Genomic DNA, 27,362 nt, shown 5'->3' with positions numbered 1-27,362 from the left:
CACAACAATCACAATACTAATCATTACAACCATAATATTTTCGCTGAGCAATAATTTAAGAGGTCCTTACTTTAATTCGCAACGTTAGAGATCTCTTGTCATTGTTATTTTCATATTGTTTGTATAAGGCATTGTATCATGTATCACAGTATATTCAATAGATATGTTAGAAATGTATGTAGAATATTGTAATCAGGGCATCGTTATATGTTACCGACAATCTCTATAACTTAGGTATTCCATAAAATACCTAGGCAATGTATAGAATACCTGACGTGTCCATGTATATCGTGTCCTTGTAATGTATGAAATGTTACTAATATTATTACCTATGAACAATACTCACGGATTTGGAGGAAAAAGGGATTGTTAGTAATGGAGACTAAGAATCCCATTGCTAGCAATATACCCAACCAGGTCGACCTCCTCGCGGTTCTGGAAACTATCATGATTAATTCCTGATGAATTCATCATGATGGGCTAACTGGCCTATTTTCATCCTCATCGATCACCCTTCACTGGTGCCCCGCCAGCGTATCCCATTAGCGCAGGCAGGGTTGCCACTCCATTTTCATCCAATAAAAAAAATACTCACGGATTGTATAAAATAACTGCTGGTATTGTTAATAATTATTTCAATCAAAAATATTTATCTTCAGGTTATGTTAGATTATATTAATAGTTATTTAAAGTATTCACAGGAAATATCAAAATACTTATATACTTAATAACTCGGGATATAATATTGAATTTGACTTCTTGACTGTTTTTCATTTTTTCATTTCACGTTTTTCATTTAATTGTCTATACTGTTGAACCATTCCCTGCTTTAGTCTTGTACACACTTTACCGGCAGGATAAAGATTTTGTATAAAATACATAGACAAAGTACATAATATTTCCTACATTTTGTCTAAACCATTCAGTATTCTACGCATTGTCTAGGTATTCTACATAATACCAGATTATACAGATTGCCGACAACATACCTATATAAAAATTAAAATCATCTTAAAATTTAGTACAACCATCTACGCAGTTATGTATTTTTAATTAGCTTTAAAATTAAGAAATTATAATAATTAAAATGTGCACCAATATTAACAAAAAAACAGTGTAAATGGTAAAGGCCCTAAATTTAACCCTTGGGGTACTTTCATGTAAATTGTTTTAAAATGATAACAATGTCTTGTTAATAGTAAACAACACACAATTGTAACTTAATTATTGAATATATATTATCAGAATACCTTATATGAGAAAATTTGACAAAGATCTTAAAGTTTCAATTCTTAGTAAGAACGATCTCTTAATTATTTAGCTTAGCCTAACAGCCATGTGCATCAAAATTTATTAACGTCAGTTTTTAAATTAGTAGTTAAGTTCAAATTTGTAATATTTCAACATTTAACAGATAACTATAATTTTTGACAGTTAACATTTAACTATAATTTTTTGCTACAGTCGCATTATCTGTTAAGCTCAAACATATGATAAACATATATGATGAAATTATTTTTATTTTTGTTTAATAAGTTTTTATATTTGCACGCCTACAGTGTGGCAGAATAAGATTGGCCTATTTTTGTTGTAAAGTAACACCTATAAAAATGTATCTTATTCCAGCAAATAAATGATTTCAATTTCATAAACATAAAGCTATTACTTGCAAATTTTTTAAATTTTATATAGAAAATATTGTTTTTATGAATAGTAATTTATTTTCCGTCTATTTTATATTACATCTGTATATATTGTGATTAAATTTTTAGTCTTGTTACTCTTTGTTAAAATTATTTTATAAGAATCTGTGACATAAAAAGTAATGTAACTGTCAAAATTATTATAGATTTGATGCACTCGACTGTTGTACTAATTTATATAACATTACTTGTTCCGTTACTAACAGAATTTCCTACAAAGATTTATCCAAAGATTCTATTATTTTTTCTATTATTTTTATTATTTTCTATTATATAAGTCGAAAACTACAACAAATATTGCACTTTTTTAATGTGCTGATAAATAAGTATGGGGTTGCCACAATTTTTTTTATAATATAACCCAAATAGAGCCAACTTTTTGAATCATTAAAAAAGATAGAACTTTAGTGACTAGGTACCTTTTGTAATAATTTGATGAGCCTTTTTGCATCAATTTGATCAATCTGTCTAACGCAAAATAAAACATTAATACCTAATTAAACTGGGTTTATAGAAAATTTTAATTTTTGTAAGGGTTATGCCCTTACAAAAATTTAAAATTCATCCATGTGCAACTACGTCTACGTTCAATCTAAATCTACATCTTTCACTATGTTTATTTATGTAATTAATTTAAAAACTCTTCAGCATCTTTAAAATACTTTAGCAGCAATACTACGTACCAACACATAAGTGAAGATAGGTTGTGTCGTGTTTCTACGCGATAAACATATATACCTAAATATATTATTATAATCAAGTAATATTATATAATTACTTATTTAGGATAATGAAAAAAAAGTTAATTTTTCGTAACCCTTAGTTGTGGCACAGCGTAAGCGAGCGTCGTAAACCGGATTACTCCACCACACCGGATAAATGACGAGCGACTAGTGCCCTATGTAACAAGCATAGCTTGCTTGTAGTAGTGTTCTTGTCCCAGCATCTCTTAGTAGCTTTTCTATGTATTCTGTAACTACAGGGCATAAAAATTATTAAAAATTGTATTCAAATATGCAAATGAAATCGTATTATATAATAGGAGCTCGCAGTTTAGTTTAACAATACATTCTCAATTACATTATGATACTTTTACAAAAAAGGCTTTGTTTTGTAATTCGCACAACTGTGGTATATGTGAATTGAACTATTAGCTAATGCTGTTTTAGTAATATTTAAATCTAAAACTATTAAAAAAGCATTTATTATATTGTATGAAACTCTCGTTCGGAGTCATTTAGAATAATGTGCATCAGTTTGGTCTCCTTTTGTAAGGTCAATATACATAGAATCGAATCAGTAAAAACTAGTTTCCTACGTTATATTATAAGAAAATTTTATCTAAAATAAAATTTATGTGATTATGAGAAACGCATGAAGTATTTCAGATTCCATAACTTCAGCATTGAGGCGAAGCATTTGCGAATTGCGCTTGCTTTCTAAAATTGCGAATGGTTTATCAATAATCTGAACTCTGAACTTGATTGTATGTTAACACTCTATTAGACATCCTCGACTGTTCAGTATTCATAAAATAATTGTATTCATCAGATGCGTCAATAAGTGAAAGATTCGATCAAGTTTAAAAAAATATATATTTGTAAAAGCATTATAACGTTTACTTTTAACCTACAATCATGTTTACAATGCTAGGTTAGCAAACTGCGTAAATTAACATTTTAGTATTATCTTTTATTTTATGATATATATATTTCTGTTTGCAAACTCTTATTATAAGTTGTAACAAATAAATAAATATTATAAAGGGATATCCATGTATTTACCCCTGGAAACCATCGGGGTTAATTCCTTATGAACTCAGCACGATGGGTCATCATCATCTAACTGGTATGTACAAATTGAGCGTATAACGATAGCGCAATTAAATTTACCATTGCATTATCATCGCATTAAAAAATACTACATCGCTTGGGCAGTAGTAAAATTTGTGTATACATTTTACTTAGCTCAGCGATTACAGTTAATAGATGATTCCGTGTTGTGTTTTTTGAATTAATCATATTAAAATCTGTATACCCTGTGTGATATATCAGCTAAGGCATTCAAATTGTAATATAAAATGATCTAAAATCGTATACCACTAGTTGATATTACATACATTAGATTTTTTGTGAATATACAACACTTACCACTAACGCCAGCATTAAATTATATATTTAATGTAAAAAATACTTACCGAGTTATCCATAAAAACTACAACCTATTTTAGGTATCGAAATGTTTTATCACATTCTTTAAGACGTTGAATTTAGCACAAAAGAAAATAATCAACATTCCAATAGCTAAAATAGGTATATTTTGACTTTTTAACTTAATAATTTTTCACATTTTCCTGAAGTCTCGCCGTCGAATCCCTCTAAAATTAGGAAATAATTCTAACTGCAAGGAATTTTAATGGAGTTAGTCATGCTTTGAGCAGGATTACTTTAAGAGCACTCATAACTAAGCAGGTATAAGAACGTTGCAATTATCTGACAATTTTCAAATGCTATTGAAGAATTTTTAATCTTTCAGATTATTTAAATGTAGAATACGTTGCATATAAATCTACCACCAAAAACTTAAACATCTATTTCATATTTGATTAAATTTTTTTTTTAATAATTTTATCAATTTCGAAATCAATATTTTCAGAGATTGCATAATAAAATTAATTCGTAGACAGAGCACTTTTTTAAATATGCAGTCAAAAATATTGAAAATACTTCGTTTGTTTATCAAAATTGACAGATAATTGCATCGATTGTCATATTTAAAGTTATGAACGCTATTACTATATAATTATTGCTGTATAACAATAAACCAAGGTAAATATAAAATTCGCAAAGCTTGTAATAATAACAATACTATTATGATCATTAGTTTGCTACTTATTAATACATAAAACCGATTTATCAAATAAAATAAGTTATATGGCATTATTATTTATTTTGTTTAATAAATATAATCGCAGCAGTTTACAATATGAGGACTCGATGATACATATTTTCAAAATCTACACTTTGCTAGTGTTATAATGTAAGTAATACAAAAGATACTTATAGGTTCAGTCTTATAAAATTTTCAAACACATTTAACTTTGGCATTTTAATGACACTTGTAATACATTTAGTGTCTCAAAACCAACTTCATTTTTATTTTTACAAAACATAACTCAGTTGATATTGTAACTTTTATTAAAATATATAAAAACATGAGATGGTTGTATCTCGATAGTATGTAGAAATAATGATCAAAAAAGAGATATGTATGCTGATAATATTTGTAATGACAGTGCACTGTGTTTAGTGCAACAAAAATTGTTCAATATTCAAAATAAGTGGTTTTAAGACACATTTATATGGAATGAGTATTATAATCTAGACCATAACCATATAGAAGTGTTCATAAAACTGAACAACTAGCCTCCACTAAGAGAAACTTAAAATATAAAAATATTTTTTGTACTTTTCATCATTTTATATCGATGCTGTAATCGTCTACACATAATCTACATAATCCATACGCAATAGCATATGCATTATTCAGTTTTTCTTTTAAATCAACGGTGAGAATACTCGGTCAGAAACCGTTCTATCAATTAACTCAGCCCAGTGGCAGATTTACACAAGCGGACTGAGTAGACTAGAACCTAGGGCGCTAGAACCTAAGGCAGCAAATTTAGAGCCAATTTGTTTTTGTCGAATCATGTTGTCATTGACAAAAAAAAATTAATTAATATGATTGTAACCTAGATTATGGAATTGTAGAGGTCGGTAGAGGCCTTGGAATTTCAAAATATGGATAGCCTACTGGCGACTAATGTGTAAATCTGCCACAGGCTTAGCCTAATATAATATTCATTTCGATAAATATCTACAGCATATATATCACGGCGCCATTTACGCAACTCCAGATTAAATTACAGATTATCCAGGCACCGTACCGCATAGGAACGAATTTGAGCATATCAGAGAAATCTTATAGAACTAAGAGAACAACAGTTTTAGCATTATATAAAATGTAAACAACGTAAAATAAATAAACGGGTAAAAATCCGTTTGTAATGAGCGCTAGCAAGACCTCGATCCGGAGCTATTTGAATGGCTTAATAATAACTAATCTCTTTTTGGTGAATTAAGCATAAAATATTTAGATATTATGTACTAAAATAATAGAGGAAACACCGCACACTGAAATCGTTATCGTTAATCATTGTTACTCGCGGTGTAAATGCCTTTTATATTCAGTATGAACAGAAACATAAGTTTGGTATTCAATTGTTCTACATTCACTTTGTTCATCATTATTTATTCATCCGTTCGTCTATTATATATCTTAGAAAGCGCTATCTATTTGAAATTTATTATAGATATTGTAGACATACTTTTTTTTTCTTAAAGAGCAAATTATTAAAATTATAACTGAACAAAGCAAAATTGCTTCAATATGTTTTTGAAAGTTTTACAGTGATTTTATTTATCGACCCCGATGCCAACAACAAAGCAAGATAATAAAAATTTCTGAAATTTTATGAACTGGAATAAGTTCACATTGCAATTTAATGTTCAAATTGCAACATCTGTCTTACGTAGTAGATAGTTAGTAATAGAAAACAAATGGAGAGAAAATATTTTCTTACTTTTTCTTTGCTTTTGGGGCATGATTTTTGTACGCAGTATTTCCTTTATATGTTAGTACATTACACCAGAAATGGTCTCTGACGATCAGGTACTTGAATTACAATTATTCGTAAAAAATTTTACGTGATTGCTTAAATAATATTTTAAGTAGGTAGGTACATTTTAAGCGATATAAACTTTTTATAAGCACCATGTGGATATATCTAAAATAGTAAAAAATATCCACTTACAAGTAAATATTAAAATATAAAATATTTCTCCTAAAATCTATAAATATTGTATTACAAATAGCTTACATTAAAACAACTAAGGCAGCATACCGAGCTCTTTAAATAATACTGATTAGATATGTTTTTGCTTGCAGCATCACTGCATAGCAATAAGACGAGATCAATGAGGTATTAATTTAATCTATATTTATTTATAACTACATGGATATTCCAATTTCAACAAAGCTTTCATTTCATCATTCATGAATGGATAAGAGGGCAAGAAACGAAAAGATTATAAAAATTCTAAATTGTACTTTTAAAGATTATGTACTCTTTTTCTACACATCAGTTGAGTTCTCCTTTCAATATTTTTTATTCATTGGATAGTTTTAAAATATTTTGGGAAAATGGATTTTAGTTTATGTTTTTAAAGTCCTTTTTAAAGCATTTTTTTACAAAGGCATTTTAACTCAACTAACAACCATGCCAAGTTTTAGGCTTACAGCAACTTTTTTTACTTTCGCCTTATAATCTGACTAGTTTAATTAACCTACATTTGCAAGTGCAATCAACATTAAGCAAAATGCTAATTTAATGGGTAAGACCGGGTGAACAAGTATGGAAAACTTTAGCAGTGAAGTTATTTCCACATAATTGTGTATCTAATAATTACATGAAATTGAATGAAGACGAATATAATTATGGATTTATATTTGGTTAGTTTATTAAACTAAATTATTGTGCACTATTTATTGTCTGTACTTCAAATATAATTGAAGTACATACATATATTGTATTGTAATATTTATTTTTCAAGCACCATCACATCCATTCATGATTGCTGTAAAAAAAGTATATGCAATGACCACGCTTTTTTAAAAATTCACTAACAATAGACCTATATTAATATTTTCAAATTTAGAAAATATTGAATATTATTTCATGTTATCATTATTGGTATCAGTATTGATCATCAAAATACATTTTTGAGTGAGTATATAATAATATATATAATTTTTATATATTTATGGTATGAGATTTCCGAATCGACCACCAATATTTAATCGATTATATTATTTTAATTAGCAAATCATTCATTTATTCATACAGAACTTATTTATTATATCATTATTTAATAAGAAATATCTTTATTTTTATGATTATGTTGTCTGAGAGAAAACAAAGTGATAATAAACTAATAGTTTCTTGCACCCTTAACTATACAAAATCATTAAACGATAAAGCAAAAAAAATTTTGCAAGGATGAAAACTAGTTGCTTATCGTGTAGTATGATCGTGTAATTATTGATGACTTAATTAATAGAACGTACAAGTAACATTTTACTTATCACTGTTAATGTCAATAAAAGTCGTCTGTATAATTTATATGGCCTAACTCCTATTTAATCAGTCTTTTCGTCGTGTGGAATCAATAACAGTGGTGTACAATGGAAAAGTTATCGAAATAATTTAACTAAGTAAATATAATTTTAAATAATAAACATTCTTGTCTATCTATATAGATTACAAGCCCATGGAAAAAAAAACCTGTGAAATAGTCCAACGTGAATAACGTTTAGAAGGTTGTTACTATATCAGAAAATGCCTCTGAGCACTATGCCGTCATTTCTGAGCGGTACATACGGTAATAACTCGGTAAATCCTAAAATTTAGATAATTATTTACACAAATATTAACAATAATTTTTGGACGGCATAATTATTAAACATTATTGTCCGTGTTAAATAATATTTTGGACAAAATGCCGTCCATTTTACAATGACCTTATATTATGATATAAGGTGTAGGGAAAAGGTTGCGACTCTTGGTTTTCCACTCCTGCGCTGGAAATACATATGTACGGCGTTCATGGGTAAAGTATCTGTGTATGAATTTAAAAGGTATTACACAAATGCCGTACAGTAATAAATGACCTATATTGCTTCTTCAATAATCGTCGAATTACAAATTTGCACTGACTTCCGGCACCACCACTTTAGTACGGCACTAGGTTTTTCGACATTTATTTTTAATCATCTATAAACTAATAAGAAAGCCGTTAAACATTAATAATTAGTCGAATTCCTCACTCGAACCTGGGAAATTTCTTTTACTTACGTACTCACCTGTACCGCTCAGAATTATGGCATAGTGCTCAGTTATTTTCTGATATAGTAACAACCTTCTAAACGTTATTCACGTTGGGTCATTTCATAGGTTTTTTTTTCAATGGGCTTGTAGTCTAATACTGAATACAAGTTGTTGTTCTGTATTACTAAATGACAAAAAGAATTAAAACTGAAAAAAAAATATTTTATAGCAAAATGTCTCGAAATTGTATGAATAATTCCGACAATTTTATCATTTCTGTTGCAATTCGTATGCTACTTATACATGAAATTCCTTTTTTATCGTATGTATATATCTAATACTTATGCAATAATCTGATAGCACATTATATGCCAAAACATAAATTCGTCGTCACGCCGTCAGTCGAAACTCTTACAACCGAATGCATCAAATCTAATTTTGATAGTTTACAGTTACCCTAACTGATAATTTAACCGATAATCAAATAACGCATTTATTTTTATATGAATCATCGAAAAGTTAAAGATAATAGGGTAGCTAGGATGAAGAACGTACAAACGAATGATTGATCGAATGAATTACAATTTTACTACGGCAACACTGATGATGAAATCGAAAAAAAAAAGTCGAGTTTCCCTGTAATTTTATAGTAGATACAAGTCTCTAAATCACCCATATATCTTGACAATAATGTCAAAAATACTACTATTGATCACCTTCTGAAAATGCCTAGACCCGAGTGTAATCCCTTTTATTTCACCATGGTTACAGAGTGTGATGTTAAGAAATAACTCCTCAATATTTCTTCCAAAGCTTCGAGTACTGACGGTGTGAGCATTCTAATGATACGACCCATTGTTGATGAGCTATTGTCAATAATTACTCATATTAATAATTTTTCTTTAGACATATGCTCTTTTCCCAAACTATGGAAGAAAGCACACATTATTCCTGTCACTAAAACATCCAATCCCACATCTATTTCTGACCTGAGACCTATCTCTATACTTCCCACCTTATCTAAAGTATTGGAGCACATTGTGCACAAGCAACTATCCATTTATTTGTCTAGCCATAACTTGCTGAGTCCTTATTAATCTGGTTTCCGTCCTGGTCACAGCACAGTTAGTGCACTTGTCAAAGTAACTGATGATATACGCTGGGCTATGGACAACCACTCCCTGATACTCCTTGTTCTATTGGACTTCAGCAGTGCCTTTAATTCTGTTGACTATGATATTCTTTTAAGTATCCTTTCATCTCTTAACATATCTCCACCTGTAATCAATTGGTTAAATTCATATCTTCAAGGCCGATTGCAATGCGTACGCTATACTCAGATTGGTGTGAGGTTGCATCTGGAGTCCCACAAGGCGGCGTTCTCTCCCCGCTTCTTTTCTCAGTATTTATTAATGCTATTACTCAAGTAATTTCTTCTCCCTACCATCTCTATGCAGACGATTTGCAACTATACCAACACTTTGAAGTCTGTGACATCTCTGAGGCTATTGATCATATAAACCATGATTTAAATAAAATATCCCATTGGGCAAAATCCTACGGACTTCTAGTCAACCCCCGTAAATCTCAGGCATTAATAATAGGTGGGCATCGGAGATATAGTGCACTTGATATTGATGTTTTACCTCTTTTTCTATTTTCTATGAGCAATCTCCGATTCCGTATGCTAGAAGTGCCAAAAATCTTGGAATCATGTTCGACAGCAACTTATCCTGGGGTGAGCATATCAATGGAGTGAGTAGGTGACTATACTTTTCTTTTCACTCGCTCAAACGTTTTCAGAAATTTTTGCCCATTGAAACGAAAATCACACTCGCTCAAGCTTTATTACTACCTCTTCTGGATTATGCTGACGTATTTTATCTGGATGTCACAGAGGAACAATTAAATAAGTTGGAACGGCTACAGAATTTATGCATACGTTTTATTTATGGACTTAGAAAATACGATCGTGTCTCCTCTTACAGAAGCATATTAAAATGGCTCCCGATTCGTCAACGTCGTGATTTTCATCTTTTATCTTTCCTGTATTCTGTACTGCTTAATTCTTCCTCCCCATCTTATCTTTGTGAACGTTTCACTTTCCTTGACCCCACTGGCATGTCCAGTAGGTCGAGTAAGTCCCTTATTCTTAAAATCCCTCCTCATACCTCCTCATGCTATAGTGGATCATTTACGGTTCATGCGGCTAGACTATGGAACTCTCTTCCACTGCATATTCGTGAAAGTCAATCGCTGAATATATTCAAGAGCAGATTAAAAGAGCATCTTCTGTCCTCATAAACTTATTATGTCTATGCATGTATATGTACCTATTTGTATGTAAAAAGATATTTTATGTCTATGTATATATGTATATGTATTATCGTATACAGATATGTATTTATTTTGATTTTAATTGTATGAGTTACTTATATATGTCAACATATTTTATATTTTTTAATAGAAACATCTATGTTTCCGTCTATTATTGTACGCATACTGCCCGCTAATAATTAATGCTCCTTTCCACTCAGGGATTGCTGGAAGAGAACTCTTACTACAGAGTTAAGCTCGCCTGTTGTACATCTTTATTTTATATATATATTATATGTTGTAATTTTTTCTGTGTACAATAAAGAATAAATAAATAAATAAAAATTCTTTCGGTACTAGTTTATAATAAAAAATCATTCATAGTATCATATCGAAAAGTTGTTGACATAGATAGATATTTTCATGCTAAGTCACCGCGGCGTAATCACGATTTCTTAAAATTTCTAAAATAACCACGGAATATATTTACAATTCTTTTTATGCTTTTCTTTTTCTTTCTTTCTTAGGACACAGGTTCAGATCAAGTAATTTCAGTATAAAGAAGCAAAACTTGTTAATAAATCACAAAATACAAAAGATATAATTGTTAACGCCACGAAAAATTTGCTCACTCTATTACTCATAATAACAATTACCTACAGGTAACAGGTACTTTTTTCTCCAATAAAAATTGCAAAAAATTATGTTTATGTTTTATAACATAATGTAACACTAGCCAAAATTATAGCATTCTGTTAAAGTAAATGTTAACTATCAAAATTAAAATTTGTAGCATCATAATTTTAATTTGAACTACTAATTTAGCTGATTTAAGTTAATAAATTTTGATGCAAACGGTTGTTAGACTTTAAATCCGTCGTCTTTAAACATAGATATCTCAGGTCTATAAACAGTTGCTGTTTCTTAATATTAATTAACTGTAATGTAAAATTCATCATTTCACAAACCTGTAAGATAGTAAACAAAAATGTATTTAGTTTATTATTAGTTTGTTATTTTGTAATCAATTCTATATATAGAACAGAATAAAAATAATCTTTATTGAAATTGATTTGTTATATTAAATCGTAATTTTTTTACGATTCTACAAGTGGGTTCGAAATTTTCTCTGCTTAGAAGAACCCCCAAAACAATTACTTTATAAATATGACGGATAAGCCAGCCATTATTGCGGTCAACAATATTTTTAAGAGCTCAACGACCCGGCCCCCACGCCGCCACTAGTCTGAACTTTATAATGAGCATGAGTTCCTTCAAATTACTGAACTACATAATATTGACAAGTTATATGCCGGAATCTTATCTCTTAGCTTATAATGCCCGGAACTATTTAAGGACAATACAATCCGAAATTACGTCTTAAAGTATATAATTGATCAATATGAAAAACAATTTTGCAATACGTAATTATAACAACATACAGTCGTTGATAATTCTGGTCTAGATACCTATATGGGACTTTTCAAAAAGACCTTAAGAATCTTTCTATACTACAAAATATCGGATCTAACATACATGCTGTAGTGCATGATATACTTTATATTGAAATATCAACATTGTAATAAGTAGAAACAATAACATATTAGATACATAATACTGGATACATTAAAAAAAATATATCTTCGTCTTTAGATCGCAGTCATATAGAACATTTTTCTTGCAATATGCAGTGTTACTTTTAAAATTATTAGAATTCGCACAGCACCCGACTTTTGTCTACATACCTCATGTAAATGATTGGTAAACTCCACACTTTTTCACCAAGACTGTCTGTTATGATGATACGTCATATTTTGTGATGTTGAAGCTAAGCCCGCAGAGGTGCTAGGCACGGCCAACTGAGCCGTCGGTTCACTGAAAGACGGTGTTGAATTTTCTCCCCATGAGTTAAATGTAGGAAAACTTGGATCTAAAACACAAAAAACGTCGTGTTACTAACCTGTTATATTTTTAAGTTGTGTTTTGTTACCTGTTAATTGTTCTAACTTGAAATATAGGACAGTTTTTATTCCAAGCACAATAAGTAGACAATAGTGACGATAGAAAAAGGGCTTGCAAGATCTGCTAATTGTATGGTAATTATTGAGGGGCTGTCAAATTATTTTTACATAGTTGATATGGGAATTGTTTTCGACCAATTTGGGTTGACAGGTTCAAAAATTATGTGTACTCTCGTATTTGTCACATTTAATATAATGTTTCACTTACTGATGGGTGGCATGAAGTTGAACTGTGGCGCCCAGCCTGGATGCAGAACAGGCGGTGGAGCCTGAGTGAGGGCGGCAATGTGCGGCGGAGCTTGAGTGAGAGTGGCGGGGGGCGGAGGAGCTGGAACGAGGGGGGCGGGGGGCGGAGGAGCCTGAACGAGGGCGGCGGCGGGCGGTGGAGCGCCGACAGAGGGCGTAGAGGGCGTCGCCTGAGCCAACGCTGAGGGTGTCGCCTGAGCCAAGGCTGAGGGCGACGCCTGAGCCAAGGCTGAGAGCCGTGCTTGCGTGAGCGATGTCACAAATGACGTAGACGGACCCGGCACGCTTTCCACTCGACTGGGCTCCGCAAGCCCACTCTTGGGCGGCGGAAAATTGAACTCGCTTTCCTTCGGCCGCCATGATTCAAGAAACAGTTTCAGTTTGCTCTCATCGTCCATTGTGAGCGAACTTGGCTGGGACCGTTTTTTTAAAATGTTTACCTGTTAAAATACATATTAATAATAAACTAGGTATAAATGACACGGATTTTTTTTTTATTCAATGTATGGATACTTAATTAATGTATTATATATATAATTAAATACTTAATGTATGGATTTACTTACCAATATATCGGCAGTAGAAATAGAACTTGAGGAAGAAGTCGGCAATTCTTCCTGAAAAATTACATTTTTAATTTCATTATAATTTTACTAGTACTCATAAATTATAAATGCAGTACCTATTTATTATTTATACCTCAATTTCTGGCTCCAGCTCTGGATTCAGGTTTAAAGTGTTGTAGGATTTCAAAAAATTTGTTAGCACCTCTAACTCCTTCTTGTATTTTTTTATAACAAGCGCCTTTGATTTTTCTTCAGTCACCAATTTCTGGATTTCCTCGTCTAACATGGAGCTTCTGATAAAAAAAAATATCCATGGGTAATGGAAGAATTGACACTCATAATATTTAAATAACTGTTAGATCGATATCTCAGGGTAACAAACCAAAATTTTCGTAGAATTCTTATTATATTATAATTATGAAAGTGAGTTTGTTTGTTAGTTACCTTATAGCGCCTTAACAGCTTAATCAAATACTATGAAATTTGGTATACACGTACTATTCAGGATGAGGAACGATGTACTATTCTTTATGCCGATCATGTGGAAAAGTGACGGATAAATAGTATTAAACCTACCATTAATATTGAGTAATACTATAAAAATACGACCAAAACATTTTCTTTTCAATAAATCTACGCGAATCATTACTAATCATTATTAGCAAAATACCTTAAGGACACCCCTGTGGATAATATAATTAACAACTGCAATATTTATTACATAGATATCACAGTTGTTAATTATTAAATCGATATTGCTCATACTCATGAATAAGTGCTTGGGAGACTGCCATTTCTATATTCTTCTATTCTAATAAACTTATATTACGTTTATAATAACACAAGTGACAAATATGCATTCGACTGTCTGATGGCAAAAAAATTACCGTAAAATCGAACGTCTGCAGCAATAAGAGGGATGCGTTGCGAACCCTATAAGTGGAATTTGTTATAATATACAGGATATAAGGGACAGATTAGCAAAAACTGAATCAGTAAATTCAGTCCATTATTCTAAACTAAAATTCAGTGGAAATTCTTTGCGAAAAGTATATTTTTTTTAAATCATGTTATCTATTATATTTGCTATAATACAAATGAAATACCAAAAAACAGCAATGTATGTATTAATATCCAACCGCGACGTGCGGAATTAGCTGTGTAAGGTCAACGCCACAAGAACCTACCTACCACAAGTACCTACGAAAAAGTGTCATTAACAGTGTGCATTGTAGGTATATCGTGTCGTGTAGATCATAAAATTTCAAATACATTGCGCGACGTCAAAACTCAGAATCGTTATCTATACGACTGTAATGCATTTTCGACGAGAAAATAATCTGCCAGTCGATTCGGACCATTCATTTGAATCAGCTGTTTTCGTTTTGGTCAACCTTTCCCTTCCACCCTGTATGTTATTATAAAAAAGTGCACTAAATAATCTTAATTGTTAGTAAATACATACCTCAAATTGATTCAAAAACGGCACTTAATTAGAATATGCGAAACTAAATTTACTATACGAAAGGAATTTATAACTTGCGGACAGGCCAACATACAGCCTAAACCAAACCATTGGTCGAAAAAACTGTAATGGATAAAATTTTGTGAATGAATTCTATAAATACTGATAATTTTAAAATAAAAAAAGGTTTTGAGCTTCTGTAATTAAGAGAGTTGAATTAGAAATAAAAATGTTGAATTGGAAATAAGGCGATAGAAGAAAAAAGATTGAATAAATATTACAAATAAATATAAAAAAAAAGGAACTCTCATGGTAACGAGAAATAACGATTTGTACGATGACTGAGTCGCGCTGTCTTCGCTCCAATAAATTACTGTTTCACGTGATATATTAATATAACAAAAAAAAATTGTTTCTGGTGGATATTTAAAATATCCGATCGTTGATTCGTTTCGCACAGCATAAGAATGGGAAACAAAATAGCTGCTAAGCAGTGAAAATACAGTAGCGCTCAAAATTATTTTGACAAACATATGTTTTACATTTATTAAGAGCAAACAAAAAACACAAAAATTTGTCAGTCCCATTTTTGATAGATATTTAACGTTTTACAGTATAGTGATGCCCTTAGTCCGCAATATAATAAAGTTGAAATTTAAAAAAATAAAAAGAATGGAGAATTAGGAGTACATAATTAGGTAATTGAAAAAAAAAAAAGATTGAATTACCGCTAATAGTTATAAGCAATTCAATATTTAGTAACATATCCCAAAGCCTTTATAACAGCTTCACACTGCGCCGGCATCGAGTCAACCAACTTCTCTAATCGGTTCAATGGAATTTTCTCTCACTTATTTTTTTAAAGCTTCATATAAAGCGACCTTATTTGAATAATTTCTATTCTTATTCTCCTTAGCGTATGGCAGCATTTGAGTTTTCAATTTATTTTGGTATACAAACCGGTCCATATTTTCTTCAATCCGCACTAAAAGTCCAACTCCAGAGCGTGAAAAAAACTTCAAAACCATCACACCACTACCTCTGTAATTGACAGTAAGTACTTGATGACGAAAATAATATTTTTTTTATTTTGAGGTTACCGAATGTATTTAACACCATCACTTGACACTAGACTTACTTTCGTCAATCCACAAACACTTTAAACAATTCTAAACTTGACCACGATTTATATTGTTTTGCGAATACAACCCAAGACGTTTTTTTTTTAGATATTAATGGTGTTTTCGTCGGCCTTTGACCATGCACATCGCGTCGTTTGATAGTAGAAACATGAATGTCTATATTGTATTTTTCATTTCATTCATTTCTTATCATCACAGCTGAATTTCGACAATTACTAGTTCATAATTTTTTTAATTATCTACTCTAGGAGATGCTTTTCTTGGACTGCCATTTCAACACTTGTTTTCGATCATCTTTCGTTTATTTTACGCTTTATTCCATATATGAATTGTCGAGACGCTTTAAAAATGCGAACAACTTCTGCTTTAATCCTTGTTTTAATTAGAATTCCTTAGATTGTGACATATTGAAACAACTACTACTACTAAATATAAGCGAAAATAAAAACTCAGAATCTATTTTCCACGAATTTTCGAAGCTAATTGCTCGACTTTAGTATTCCGACTACTAATTATTCGACTGAACAAACCATTGGGATTATTCGAATGATTTTTAAATCGTTCAACTACTAATTTTATTCATCCGACTACTAACGTCAATCGATTACTAATGTCGTGCGAGTACTAATAAAATTCGACTACTAATTTCATTCATTAGTAGTCGTTGATGTACGAGTCGTGCGAACATAGACAAGTCAACCCGATCGTTGGATGTCTTTTTTTGTAATGGACAAAAATGTTGCCATGGGGTTTTGTTTTCTGTCATTATGAAATGGACTTAGTAGTTGCAGATACAAGAAGACTTTTCTATAATTAGTTACTAATTAGTAAAATCATTCGAATACGGAAATTAGTATGTTGCTAATTTGGTAGTCGAATTATAAAATAAGTAATTATGATTTTATTCGCATAACAATCATTCGAAGTTGCACATCGAAATACTTTTGATCTCAGAATTATTTTCTTTCTTTCCATAGTGCGTAATGTAAACAAATAAGGAGAAACCTGTCGCGTTCAAATTATTGCAATTAGACTCTCTCTCTTCAGTCGTACGCTCTTGGCAGAGTGGTCGTGGTTTTCACAATGACGGTGGATCGTTGGTGAGGCTCTCCTTCGCGATTGAGGTCCTCGCAATATGTCTCCATTTACTTCTGTTCGCCGCAGTTAGACTACTCCCCACAATAATCAAAGTTGTTTTTGTTGTAGTTTTAATTTAAAGGAAATGATATAAAATTCCAATTTGTCAAAATATTTTTCAGCGCTACTGTATATATTAATGGTTAATTAAATAAATATATTCGCTTATAATTTTTTTTATACCACAAATTATTTTTTTGCATATGCAAGTAAATAACTAATAAATCGCAAGTCGACTATTGTTTTCCCGACGCTGACAATAAAAATAAACATTCAACTATACCTGTCACCGGCATGTATATTTATATTGTAACAGAACAAACTGCTTGATAGCTAACCTTGCATCCCACTGGACACAAGCTGTACAAGGAGGCGCAGCAGTGACGGTGTCAGTTTTTCTCGTTTTAGATGGTCCAGCTGAGAACAAATTCATATATCCTAGCAAAACATAACATTAGCAATAATAAACACATAAACAATTCCCGTGTCATCTGTTGCTTATTATAGAATATGAAATATTTTCTTAGCTAAAATATTTACAAATACAAAAATCAACGAATATGTAAACATAATATTTAATTATGTAAACGTTATATATTCTTTAGTCCCTTATTCATAAAAAGTAAAACTTACAAATCTACTTTTAAATATTACATTGTTGTCCTTTGGCTACAAATTGGAAATTTAACTCAAATGAAAAGAACAAAACGTTTCATAACTAAAATAGGTTTACGAGAGTTTTGATGTTTTTATGAATAAGGGGGTAAGACTTTACAAAGAAATAATACCAAACTATTCTTAAGGTTCTTATGCAAATTTATACTCTAATTTTTTTGTCCATATATGCCACTTTATTTTAATGTTATCACTTCGCACTGCACTTTGAAAAATAGAAGAAAGCTGGTTTTTTACATTATCCTGTAATTCTAATCAATATTACAATTAATGTAATATTGGCTACAAAAACATAGTATTATTTTTTCGTAAACCTAACAGTTTTCAATAAAATTTTATTTAACGAAATAGAAAAAGTAGCTAACTTTTGGTTCACATTATTTTTTTAGTCTGACTTCAATCATCTTACTTAGACATATGTGCACAGCTAATAATAAATGATTTGGTTAAAAACAAGACTTATGTGCTGTGTGAGTATACCAAAACTAACAAAGAATATGTCATATATTTATTTTGGTTGCCATTATTTACACTCATTTTATAAATTATATCTCTTTACTTAATATAAAAAAGCGACCGTAGGTACGTTTACGTATTTCAAATTATGCAACTGATTTCAATGCGATTTTACCGTCTCCAGGGATTCCGCCATGATTACTATATCATCGGTATATCAAAGGTAAGTGATGTATTCACCATTGATGTCTATACCATATCCTGGATAGATATCGTAGCCTTACTGTACATACACTTCAACATTTCCATATACCTGTAGTCAATCTGGCACCGCTGTAGCACTTCCCATGTCTCGAAGGCTGTCTCATAGTTCACAAACACCAAATATAGTGACAGATTATACTTTTCGGTCTTCTGTAATCAGAATCTGCCATAGCGTATGTGATATATGTTGCTAAAGTCCCTGCGGAAGCCAGCTTGTTCGGGTGAAAGTCGGTTGAAAATCCTCGAGTTTCCGCTTAAGACGATTGTTTCGGGCTCTCAAAAACAGTACGTAAATGCGATTCAGAAGGTATATCGGTCTGTAGTTCTATAGGATATTGCCACCCTTGAAAAACAGGACCACCGCACTTCTACTCCAGGCCTGGGTCGTAACACCGTTTCACCGGTATTGTTTTCCACCCGCTGTCAAAAACTCTATTATAATTCCCCGTTGCCTTGTCGTTCTTAGACTGTTTGAGAGTCATTTCAATCTCCTGCAAATTGATACATCATCGGTATGGTGTCGGGAACTTTAGCCCTTTGGTCGTTATTCACATTCGTATGCGGTACTAACGACGTTATGTAAAGCTGTCCATAGAACTTCTCATTCTCACTCAAAATCGTAGATATGGCGGAAATTATATCACCAGTATCGGTCTTTAACTTTGTTAGTTCGCTTCGCTCAATAGCTATATCTCTAGGGAACCTTTTTGGTTTTTTACTCCGCTCTATTGCCTGTTCAATACATATAGTATTGAACTTGCGTATGTCGCGACATATACATTTGGAGATTTGCCTATTAAGCTGCCTATATTCTGACGTAGACGATGAAGACTGGGACTAGGTTGGGGTTTGAAAAATTTAGTTCCTACTGCTTGGACAGTTTGCACTAGCTTATCGTTGATATCCTCCGCTGTTTCACAGTTCATCAGGCACTAATAAAGATTTGACAATTCGAATTCAAAACTCTTGGGATTTTCGGGCCGCAAATTAGACGTCTAAATATATTATAATTGTGAAAGTGAGTTTGTTAGTCGCCTCTTAGCGCCTTAACCAATCACTATGAAATACATACCAGTATATGGGGATAGAGAAGGACGTAGACTAACTTTTATCCCAAAAAAAGTCGCGGGTAAAAACTATTAAATAAGCAATGTTTTATCATGTTGAAATAGAGAAAAAGAGATTCATAAGTAGCAACTTTGCATAAACAAACGTTTTTGAAAATGACACCACCAAATGAGTCGAAAATAATAGCAATATCGAAAAAATTAAAAATAAGATTAATAAATGGCGACCTTGTATAAACCTCATTTCATTTTTAACACACACGCACACAGTTGTTACTTATCATTGGGATTGTTTTCAAACCACAAAATATTTATGCAAAAATCCAGCTCTTCTCTAATTTTTCTGAAGTTTTTATTTATCTTCATCTTTGTAAAAAACTATTAATAGTACTCGAATTTTATGGTTATTGTAAGTTATTGTAATGTTTAATAATCATTTTTATCAATTATTATTTTTTTTATTTTTTTTTTTTCACGGTGGAAAGTAGACAGTGTATCTAATTTTTATTTATTTAAGCCTTTAATTACTAATAGTACAATTCCACATAAATAATACATTCCACAACCAATAACAAATAGGGTTTATTGTGCATAAATTATTATGTAAGTTGCAACTATCTATGCTTTTATTATCATATTATTTTCTATCAGTTTGTTTTGTGAAATAGTAATAATAGACCTCCAACGATTTCCAGATTTCTATCTTGCGTGGTTTGATGCCACTTTAATCCTGCCACTTCCTTCAGGTAATTTTTCTACCTAGTTTTTTTTTTTCTTTTTTCTTTTACTATTGCGTGGACACCATTTGGTTACTTGTTTAATCCATTTCTTGTTTTTGTTCCTCATTACTTGCCTAGTCGAACACCATTTTTTCTGTCTTGTACATTCTGTTCTGTTCATTTTTTTTTCTTACGTTTTCTCTCTTTTTTTATATACATATAACATTCCTTTCCAAAATCAGAGGTATGCCAACATGAAATATATTGGGATACCTCTAGTCTTTTTTTCATTTTAGTGATTGACTAGATTTGACATCCATGTCATACAAGGTAGAATAAAAGTATAATACATAAATGAGCATTTCCTTATTTTTCATTGTCTCTTTGAGTTTTAAATGGCAATTCTTTGATCAATTTCTTTAGACATTTAGTTATTTGATGAGATTATTTGACTAAGGTAAGTATACTCGTCTAAATACTGTATATCTTTATCATTAATATTTATCAATGTCTGAATTCCGATTGTCATACATAACCTTGGTTTTCTCAATGTTCATAGTAAAACCTATAACAACACTTTCATCTGCTACTTATTAAAACAAAATTTCTTGAATATCTGAGCTTTCCGCTAGTAATATTACATTGACAGCAATTCTGAAGTGATTGAATTTTTTAACATTGATATTTAAGCCATATTCTTCCCAAACCAGATTTTAAAAGACGTGTTCTAACGTAGCTAAGAATAATTTAGACAAAAGAGGGTCACCCTGTCTTACCCCCTTCCTTATTGGGAATTCAGTTCCCTCTTTCTCCGGTTTTATTCTTGCTAAGCTGTTACGGTATACTCCCTTAATTATTCTAATATATTTATTGTGAACACCTTATTGTTCAAGAGTATTCCAGAGATGGCGGTGTTTAATTGAATCAAATGCTTTATTATAATCCCAAATAGTATTGTTTTGTGTATTCATTATACTATTCTATCACCTGTTTGATTGTATGGATATGATCTATTGTAAAGTAGTTCCTTCTGAATCCTGCGTGTTCAAAGGATTGAGATTCATCAACCTTTGCCAAATTGTTCATTGAGATATCGAAACGATTATGCTGCTTTTCATCCTTTCTCGAAGTGATAAAGCATAATATAGCGAATATGAAAGGTTTTCGACACGCATTTCTCTGATACAGTAGAGAAGATTATTTTTATAGAAAAATAAACAAAACGCTACTTTTCACTGATGAAAAACGCGCCGATATAAACGCCGGATAATTATGTATCAATCTAATATTTACGGTATCTTTTAATATTGCATATCCTATCTAGACTTTTTTTGTGTCGAGATTACTTATTTAAATAGAAAGTATAGAAGGCACACCTTCATCTTCTGTTTGTTCATCCTGATATCCAAGTAAACAATTTGGATCATCTCTTACAGTATCACTACACAACTATGATACTTGGTGGCTATCTATAAAATTGACTGTCTTTTTACTGTTGGTGTATCTATTTAATTTTTGATACTCGTGTTCTATTTACCATTTTTTCTTAATTTCTTTTCAACGCATTTTACGCCTCCAGTTTTTTTTAATATGAGCTAATATAATATTGGTTTTATATTTCTTACTATATTTTATTGTCTGTGTGTTAATTTCTTTGTTGATGTTTGTTATTTCTTTACTATTCACTTATTTATTGTTCAGTAAGTCTTTCTGGTATTTATTAATTTCCTAGCATTTTCACCAATTTTATCCATCTGTTTTGATTTGACACGAAACTCTTTGTATATAAGCTGACATTCATTTACTAATATATTTATCTTGTATGGACTATAGGTTTGATTATTCAGTTAATCATTTTAAATCTTCTTCATGTTCCTGTTGGTCCACTACTGGATTTTTTATATAACTTCTTAGGTTCATTACATCGGATAATTCCTCTTAATGGTCTGTGGTCTGTATTAAAATAAAAGATATTTATTACATCAACATTGTGAATAAATTTGATTTGTTAGTGAGCATGAAGTCAGTTATAGCATTATAAATATTTCCATTCATTATGATTTCATTTTCTCCCTTTACAATTTTCATCTTTTGGTCAAAATCTTGCATGACATTTTCTGTTAATATTTTGTTACAATCAATGTTTGTATATTTAAATTTTCTTCCAATTTCTCAAGTAATAAATTCATATTTTTATCCATAATAATGAGGGATTAGATTTAAAAATGGCAAATTATAGTACTTGCTGTATTGTAATAGTAAAGTGACACTTTTAATGAAGTAATACACTACACTGCAATTTGAATGTGTTTACGGTGCAATTACCAGATATGAAACTCCTACCGAATATTATCTAATGTACCTATTATTATTCTCAAATCAGAAATAATAATTATATGTAACGCAACACCAACATCCACTTTCGTACATATTTAAATATATAATATATAATCATAGTATTTTTTTTTATAAATAGAGGTACAATAATATTTTAAGAAGGGGTGGGGTGGGGTCTTGGACAATGAAAATCAATTATTTTTTTTTATTTTTAAAAATTAATTTACATCATTACAAGAATATTGTATCCGTATTTCAAGTAAACCTAAGCCAAACTAACAAAGATATGGCATTATAACTGTACGCGCCTCTAATTGTACTCAAAGAATGAAAACCAACTACATGGTTCTGACGCACAGCAGGATTAAAAAACGTATTTTTCTGTTCCTTAAAACATTTATGCAAGTAGATAAAAGTTGATACTTACATCTTTTTACATTGTTTTAGCATTACTACTATACCTTATAAACATTAAAATGATTTTGTACTATAAAAAAATATATACTAGATTTTATACTATAAAAAAATAAAACAACATTTTTAAAGCTGATGCATTCTGTAACTCAAAATCTATATAGTAGACATAGATTATTCTGAAACTCGGCACATCCTTTTTATGGACAATTTGCAAGGTATCAACACCGAGTTTTTTTTTATTGTTATTATTATTATTTGACAACAGCAAATAGCTAACTTTTATTTAAAAAAAAAACATCAGTTATACTCACTTTAGAGTATTACTAAAAATTAAGAAACTAAAAGAATATAAAAAATAGAACTCGCTAAGAAAAAAATCTTGTTTTTTTTTCACTAACTTTATTCCAGGCTCCTGCAAAGCTTTACTGCCATCAGCTTAATTCTCTATATTTTTCAATGAAAATTTAACACAATATTCTTCAGCAATTACTTTATTAACAATCAGCATATTTTCTAAAAAAAAAATTTTAAAATATTGATTTCCAAGACCCCTAACTTAAAGCAATTTTTGTTCTAATAATAAAGAAAATATTGTAACTAAAACAAAATTTAAGATAAAATTTTAGGAAGATTTTGCATACTACTAGGAAATAAACAATTTTTAAATATATTAAATATCATTGAAAATATTAAAGGTCTTAAAAATGTTATACAGTTAAATTACATGACCGAATAAAAAAGAAATTACATGTATTAGTATAAAAAGTAAAATCAATTTATTTTAAAGTTGCTTATTTCACTAGTATGAGTATATTTATTCCAAAAATACAAGTGGTTTATTCAAAAATTACTTACAAATCAGTTATCGCAAGGCTATATTTATTATGATGATAATGATATTTATAGATATGCAGTTACTATAGAAAATGAATATTATTACATAAGCAAATGACAATATATAAATATTTGCAAAAATACATAATATTTTCACTGTATTATATTAGATACATAATTTACCTTCTGGTTCTGATGCACTCCTTTTTACACCATTAGGCACCTTGATGAAACCCGGCAAGGGAGGTGGAGGTTTGCTCGTATCTACTCTATATTTAATTATAATTTCAATTATTAGTATCAAGTATATTACATATATACAGTACCGGTCAAAAGTTTTCGATCACTAGTAACATTTTTGAATAATCGCAATTTTGTAAATGAAGTCACTATTATTATTTATTACTATAATAGTAGTTATTCCAGTGTTCAAACATGAAAAACAAATATAAATTTTAAATTGAACGTAATTACGATATCACACTACTTTTCCAATTCCAATTCTTCAAAATATCCTCCTTTGGCTACTATCACGGCACTGCAAAGTTTCGGCATTCTTTCTATCAGTTTTTTCAAAGAATCTTTTGAAATTTTACTTCAGCAGACTTGTAGGTAATCCCAAAGCTGATTCTGATTTAGTGGTTGCATTTTTCTTATGTTTCTATGTAACTCCCTCCCATCCCATGACAACTATTGGGTTTAAGTCCGGAGACTGAGCAGGCCAAATAATATTTTTAAGCTCTCCTTGCTTTTCTTTATTGGCTAGGTAATTTTTGCATAATGCAGATGAGTTATATACTGATTTGTCAAGTGCTCTCTAACCAAATGAAGAACATACTGTCTATGTTTTGAGGTGAATATTTCAAACTTTAATTCAACTGCTAAATAAAACTTTCAACCACTGATCAAATGTCAAATCTTTGTGTTTTTTAGACCACTGCAGTCTCTTTAGTTTATTTTGTTTATGCAAAAATATCTTTTTCACTGCTACGCATCCTTTGAGCCCATGTTCGTGCAGTCGTAACGTTAAGTTAGTTGTAACTTTAAGTCTCCCAGATTGGTGACGGCTATTGCAGGATCCAGTCTCTTGCTCTCTCTGCAGTATATAAACTACAATAGATTGAGATACCTTCAATTTAGATGCTATTTTTCTCCTGCTATTGCCTTCTTTGTGTAATGCTATAATAACAGCACACTCTTTGTATTTATTTCCTTCTTTTTAACCATTTTTTAAAAGTTATGTAAAAATCAATGTAAGACTGAGTTAGATATTATTTTTCACACAAAAATTAACAATAATCATTTATGTATTATGTTCAATCAACATACAGCACTAATTTATAAGTGTACAAATGTTAAACTTTCTTATCCGTACAGGAACTAGAACAATTATAGGCATAATATTGATTTTTTTTATATACAGAGACACTCTAACACAACCACAACAGTTATGTTTTAAACTGACACTAAAGCGCTCAGCGAGTCTCTGCATACCAGAGGTGGTAAATTACAAAGAAAGCATGTTTATTGGACGTTGTTGTTACTGATGTGTTCATTATTAGTAAATAAAGTTAAAATTCTATTAGGATTCTGTTAAATTTTGCACATATATTATGCAAATGTGATCGAAAACTTTTGACCTGTACTATACCTTAATAGTACACAAAAAAAAAGAAAATATATATTACGAAAGTTGAGGAGGTTGTGCTGACTGGACTAACACTGGTGGTACTGCACGTGGAGGTGGGGCTCCTGCAAAATAATATACAAAACATTTTTTTTTTAATTCTAAAATGTTTACATTTTGATCCTACACTACTTGATAAAATCAATTCACACTTACCAGTATATGTAGAGGGTGATACCTCTGACGGTGGAGGCGGTGGTGGCGGTGGTGGTATTGATGGTGGTACTGCCGAATTTATCATGGGCATAAACTGTCCATTTATTTCCATTTGTGACGGTGGTGGATGAAGTGGACGCGTATTCGTCACAGGCGCATTAGGAGGCATATAAGGAGTTGCATGTTTTTTGGCAAACATGTCTTTGGCATTATTTTTACTATACATTATCTTAGCAGCAGCGTTGATAGCCAAATGACGCTCCGCTAATACTTTGGGCATCTGGCCAGTAGTTAAAAAAATTTCTTCTTCTTTGCTAGTCGTGTGTAAGTATGTACAATTAGGTCGAGTGCACCCAGTAGGATTTTGGAAATCGTGGCAAAATTGTATTATTGTTTTCATTTCCTCCACACTACATTCATGCCTGTATTTGCATTGTGAATATTTATGACATCTACCCCAAACATAATCTCGACAAATTATATTCAAATTCAAGATTTCATTTGAATCATTTGACACATTAAGAGTCATTCTTGACGGCGGCTGTCCGCCATTTTGTGAAATATTTTGATTCATGAACTAAAAAATAAATTAACTATTATACATTGAAATAAACTTCCTTTGTAATATATGGTAACATTTTATTTTTCAATGAATTAGTACTAAAATAAAACTAATATAACAGGTATATAATTACCGTCAGTAAAGACTCGTTGGCAATCGGCACGTAAACACACAAATATAAAGTAAACAAAAACTCATAAGTAATAATTATACAGAATCCAAATTTTATATTACCGATGTACTACCACCATTCTGACCCACCACTTCTTATAATTTTAAAAATAACAAAAAGGACTGCATAAAATTTCACATTAAGATTTATCAAAACAACACCAATTACACAGTGTAAGTTTTTTTTTTTTCTTATGGCACGGCACAAAGTGCTTCCGCCAAAAACAAAGTTTGGGAAACAGCATTTTAGTAAAGGAGTTTTGGACGACGGAGATTAGAATAAGGATCAGAAAAGTTGAATAATGAATAATATACGGAAAAGAACAGATACCTAAATAGATATTACAATATATTTAACCTTAAAAATATACATATATATGTAAAGTACATAAACTAAGAAAATTTGCAACTTAATATTATTGATAACAATAAAAGAGGAAATCAAATTATATACTTCTAAATTATCAAGAAACAA

General features: G+C 30.8%; 1 protein-coding gene across 4 annotated transcripts in view; it reads right to left on the bottom strand.

The window, feature by feature from the left end:
* Window positions 1-27,100, bottom strand: part of LOC113521244 (uncharacterized protein C6orf132 homolog) — a 30,412-nt gene extending 3,312 nt beyond the window's left edge. Inside the window, exons 1-10 of one of the 4 annotated variants that reach the window (XR_008253052.1) lie at window positions 26,850-27,100; window positions 26,155-26,731; window positions 26,000-26,063; window positions 24,495-24,580; window positions 17,881-17,980; window positions 13,932-14,091; window positions 13,799-13,849; window positions 13,195-13,672; window positions 12,711-12,895; window positions 347-2,679 (exon numbers count right to left, since the gene is read on the bottom strand). Coding sequence is in view for 3 of the 4 variants with exons in the window: in XM_031911567.2 (XP_031767427.2) it covers window positions 12,744-12,895; window positions 13,195-13,672; window positions 13,799-13,849; window positions 13,932-14,091; window positions 17,881-17,980; window positions 24,495-24,580; window positions 26,000-26,063; window positions 26,155-26,728 (1,665 nt within the window). In the remaining variant the exon portion in view is untranslated. Of the gene's footprint in view, window positions 1-346; window positions 2,680-11,243; window positions 12,896-13,194; window positions 13,673-13,798; window positions 13,850-13,931; window positions 14,092-17,880; window positions 17,981-24,494; window positions 24,581-25,999; window positions 26,064-26,154; window positions 26,732-26,849 lie in introns of those variants that run through there. The other 3 variants (XM_031911567.2, XM_026906735.3, XM_052896659.1) reach the window with 3 other exon arrangements.
* Window positions 27,101-27,362: the final 262 nt, after the last annotated feature.

This window comes from Galleria mellonella, unplaced genomic scaffold (genome assembly GCF_026898425.1).
Source record: "Galleria mellonella isolate WM207_F2 unplaced genomic scaffold, CSIRO_AGI_GalMel_v1 utg33, whole genome shotgun sequence".
Lineage (NCBI taxonomy): Eukaryota > Metazoa > Arthropoda > Insecta > Lepidoptera > Pyralidae > Galleria > Galleria mellonella.
Note: the sequence above shows the minus strand (reverse complement) of the source record. Positions and strands in the feature narration are given on the sequence as shown.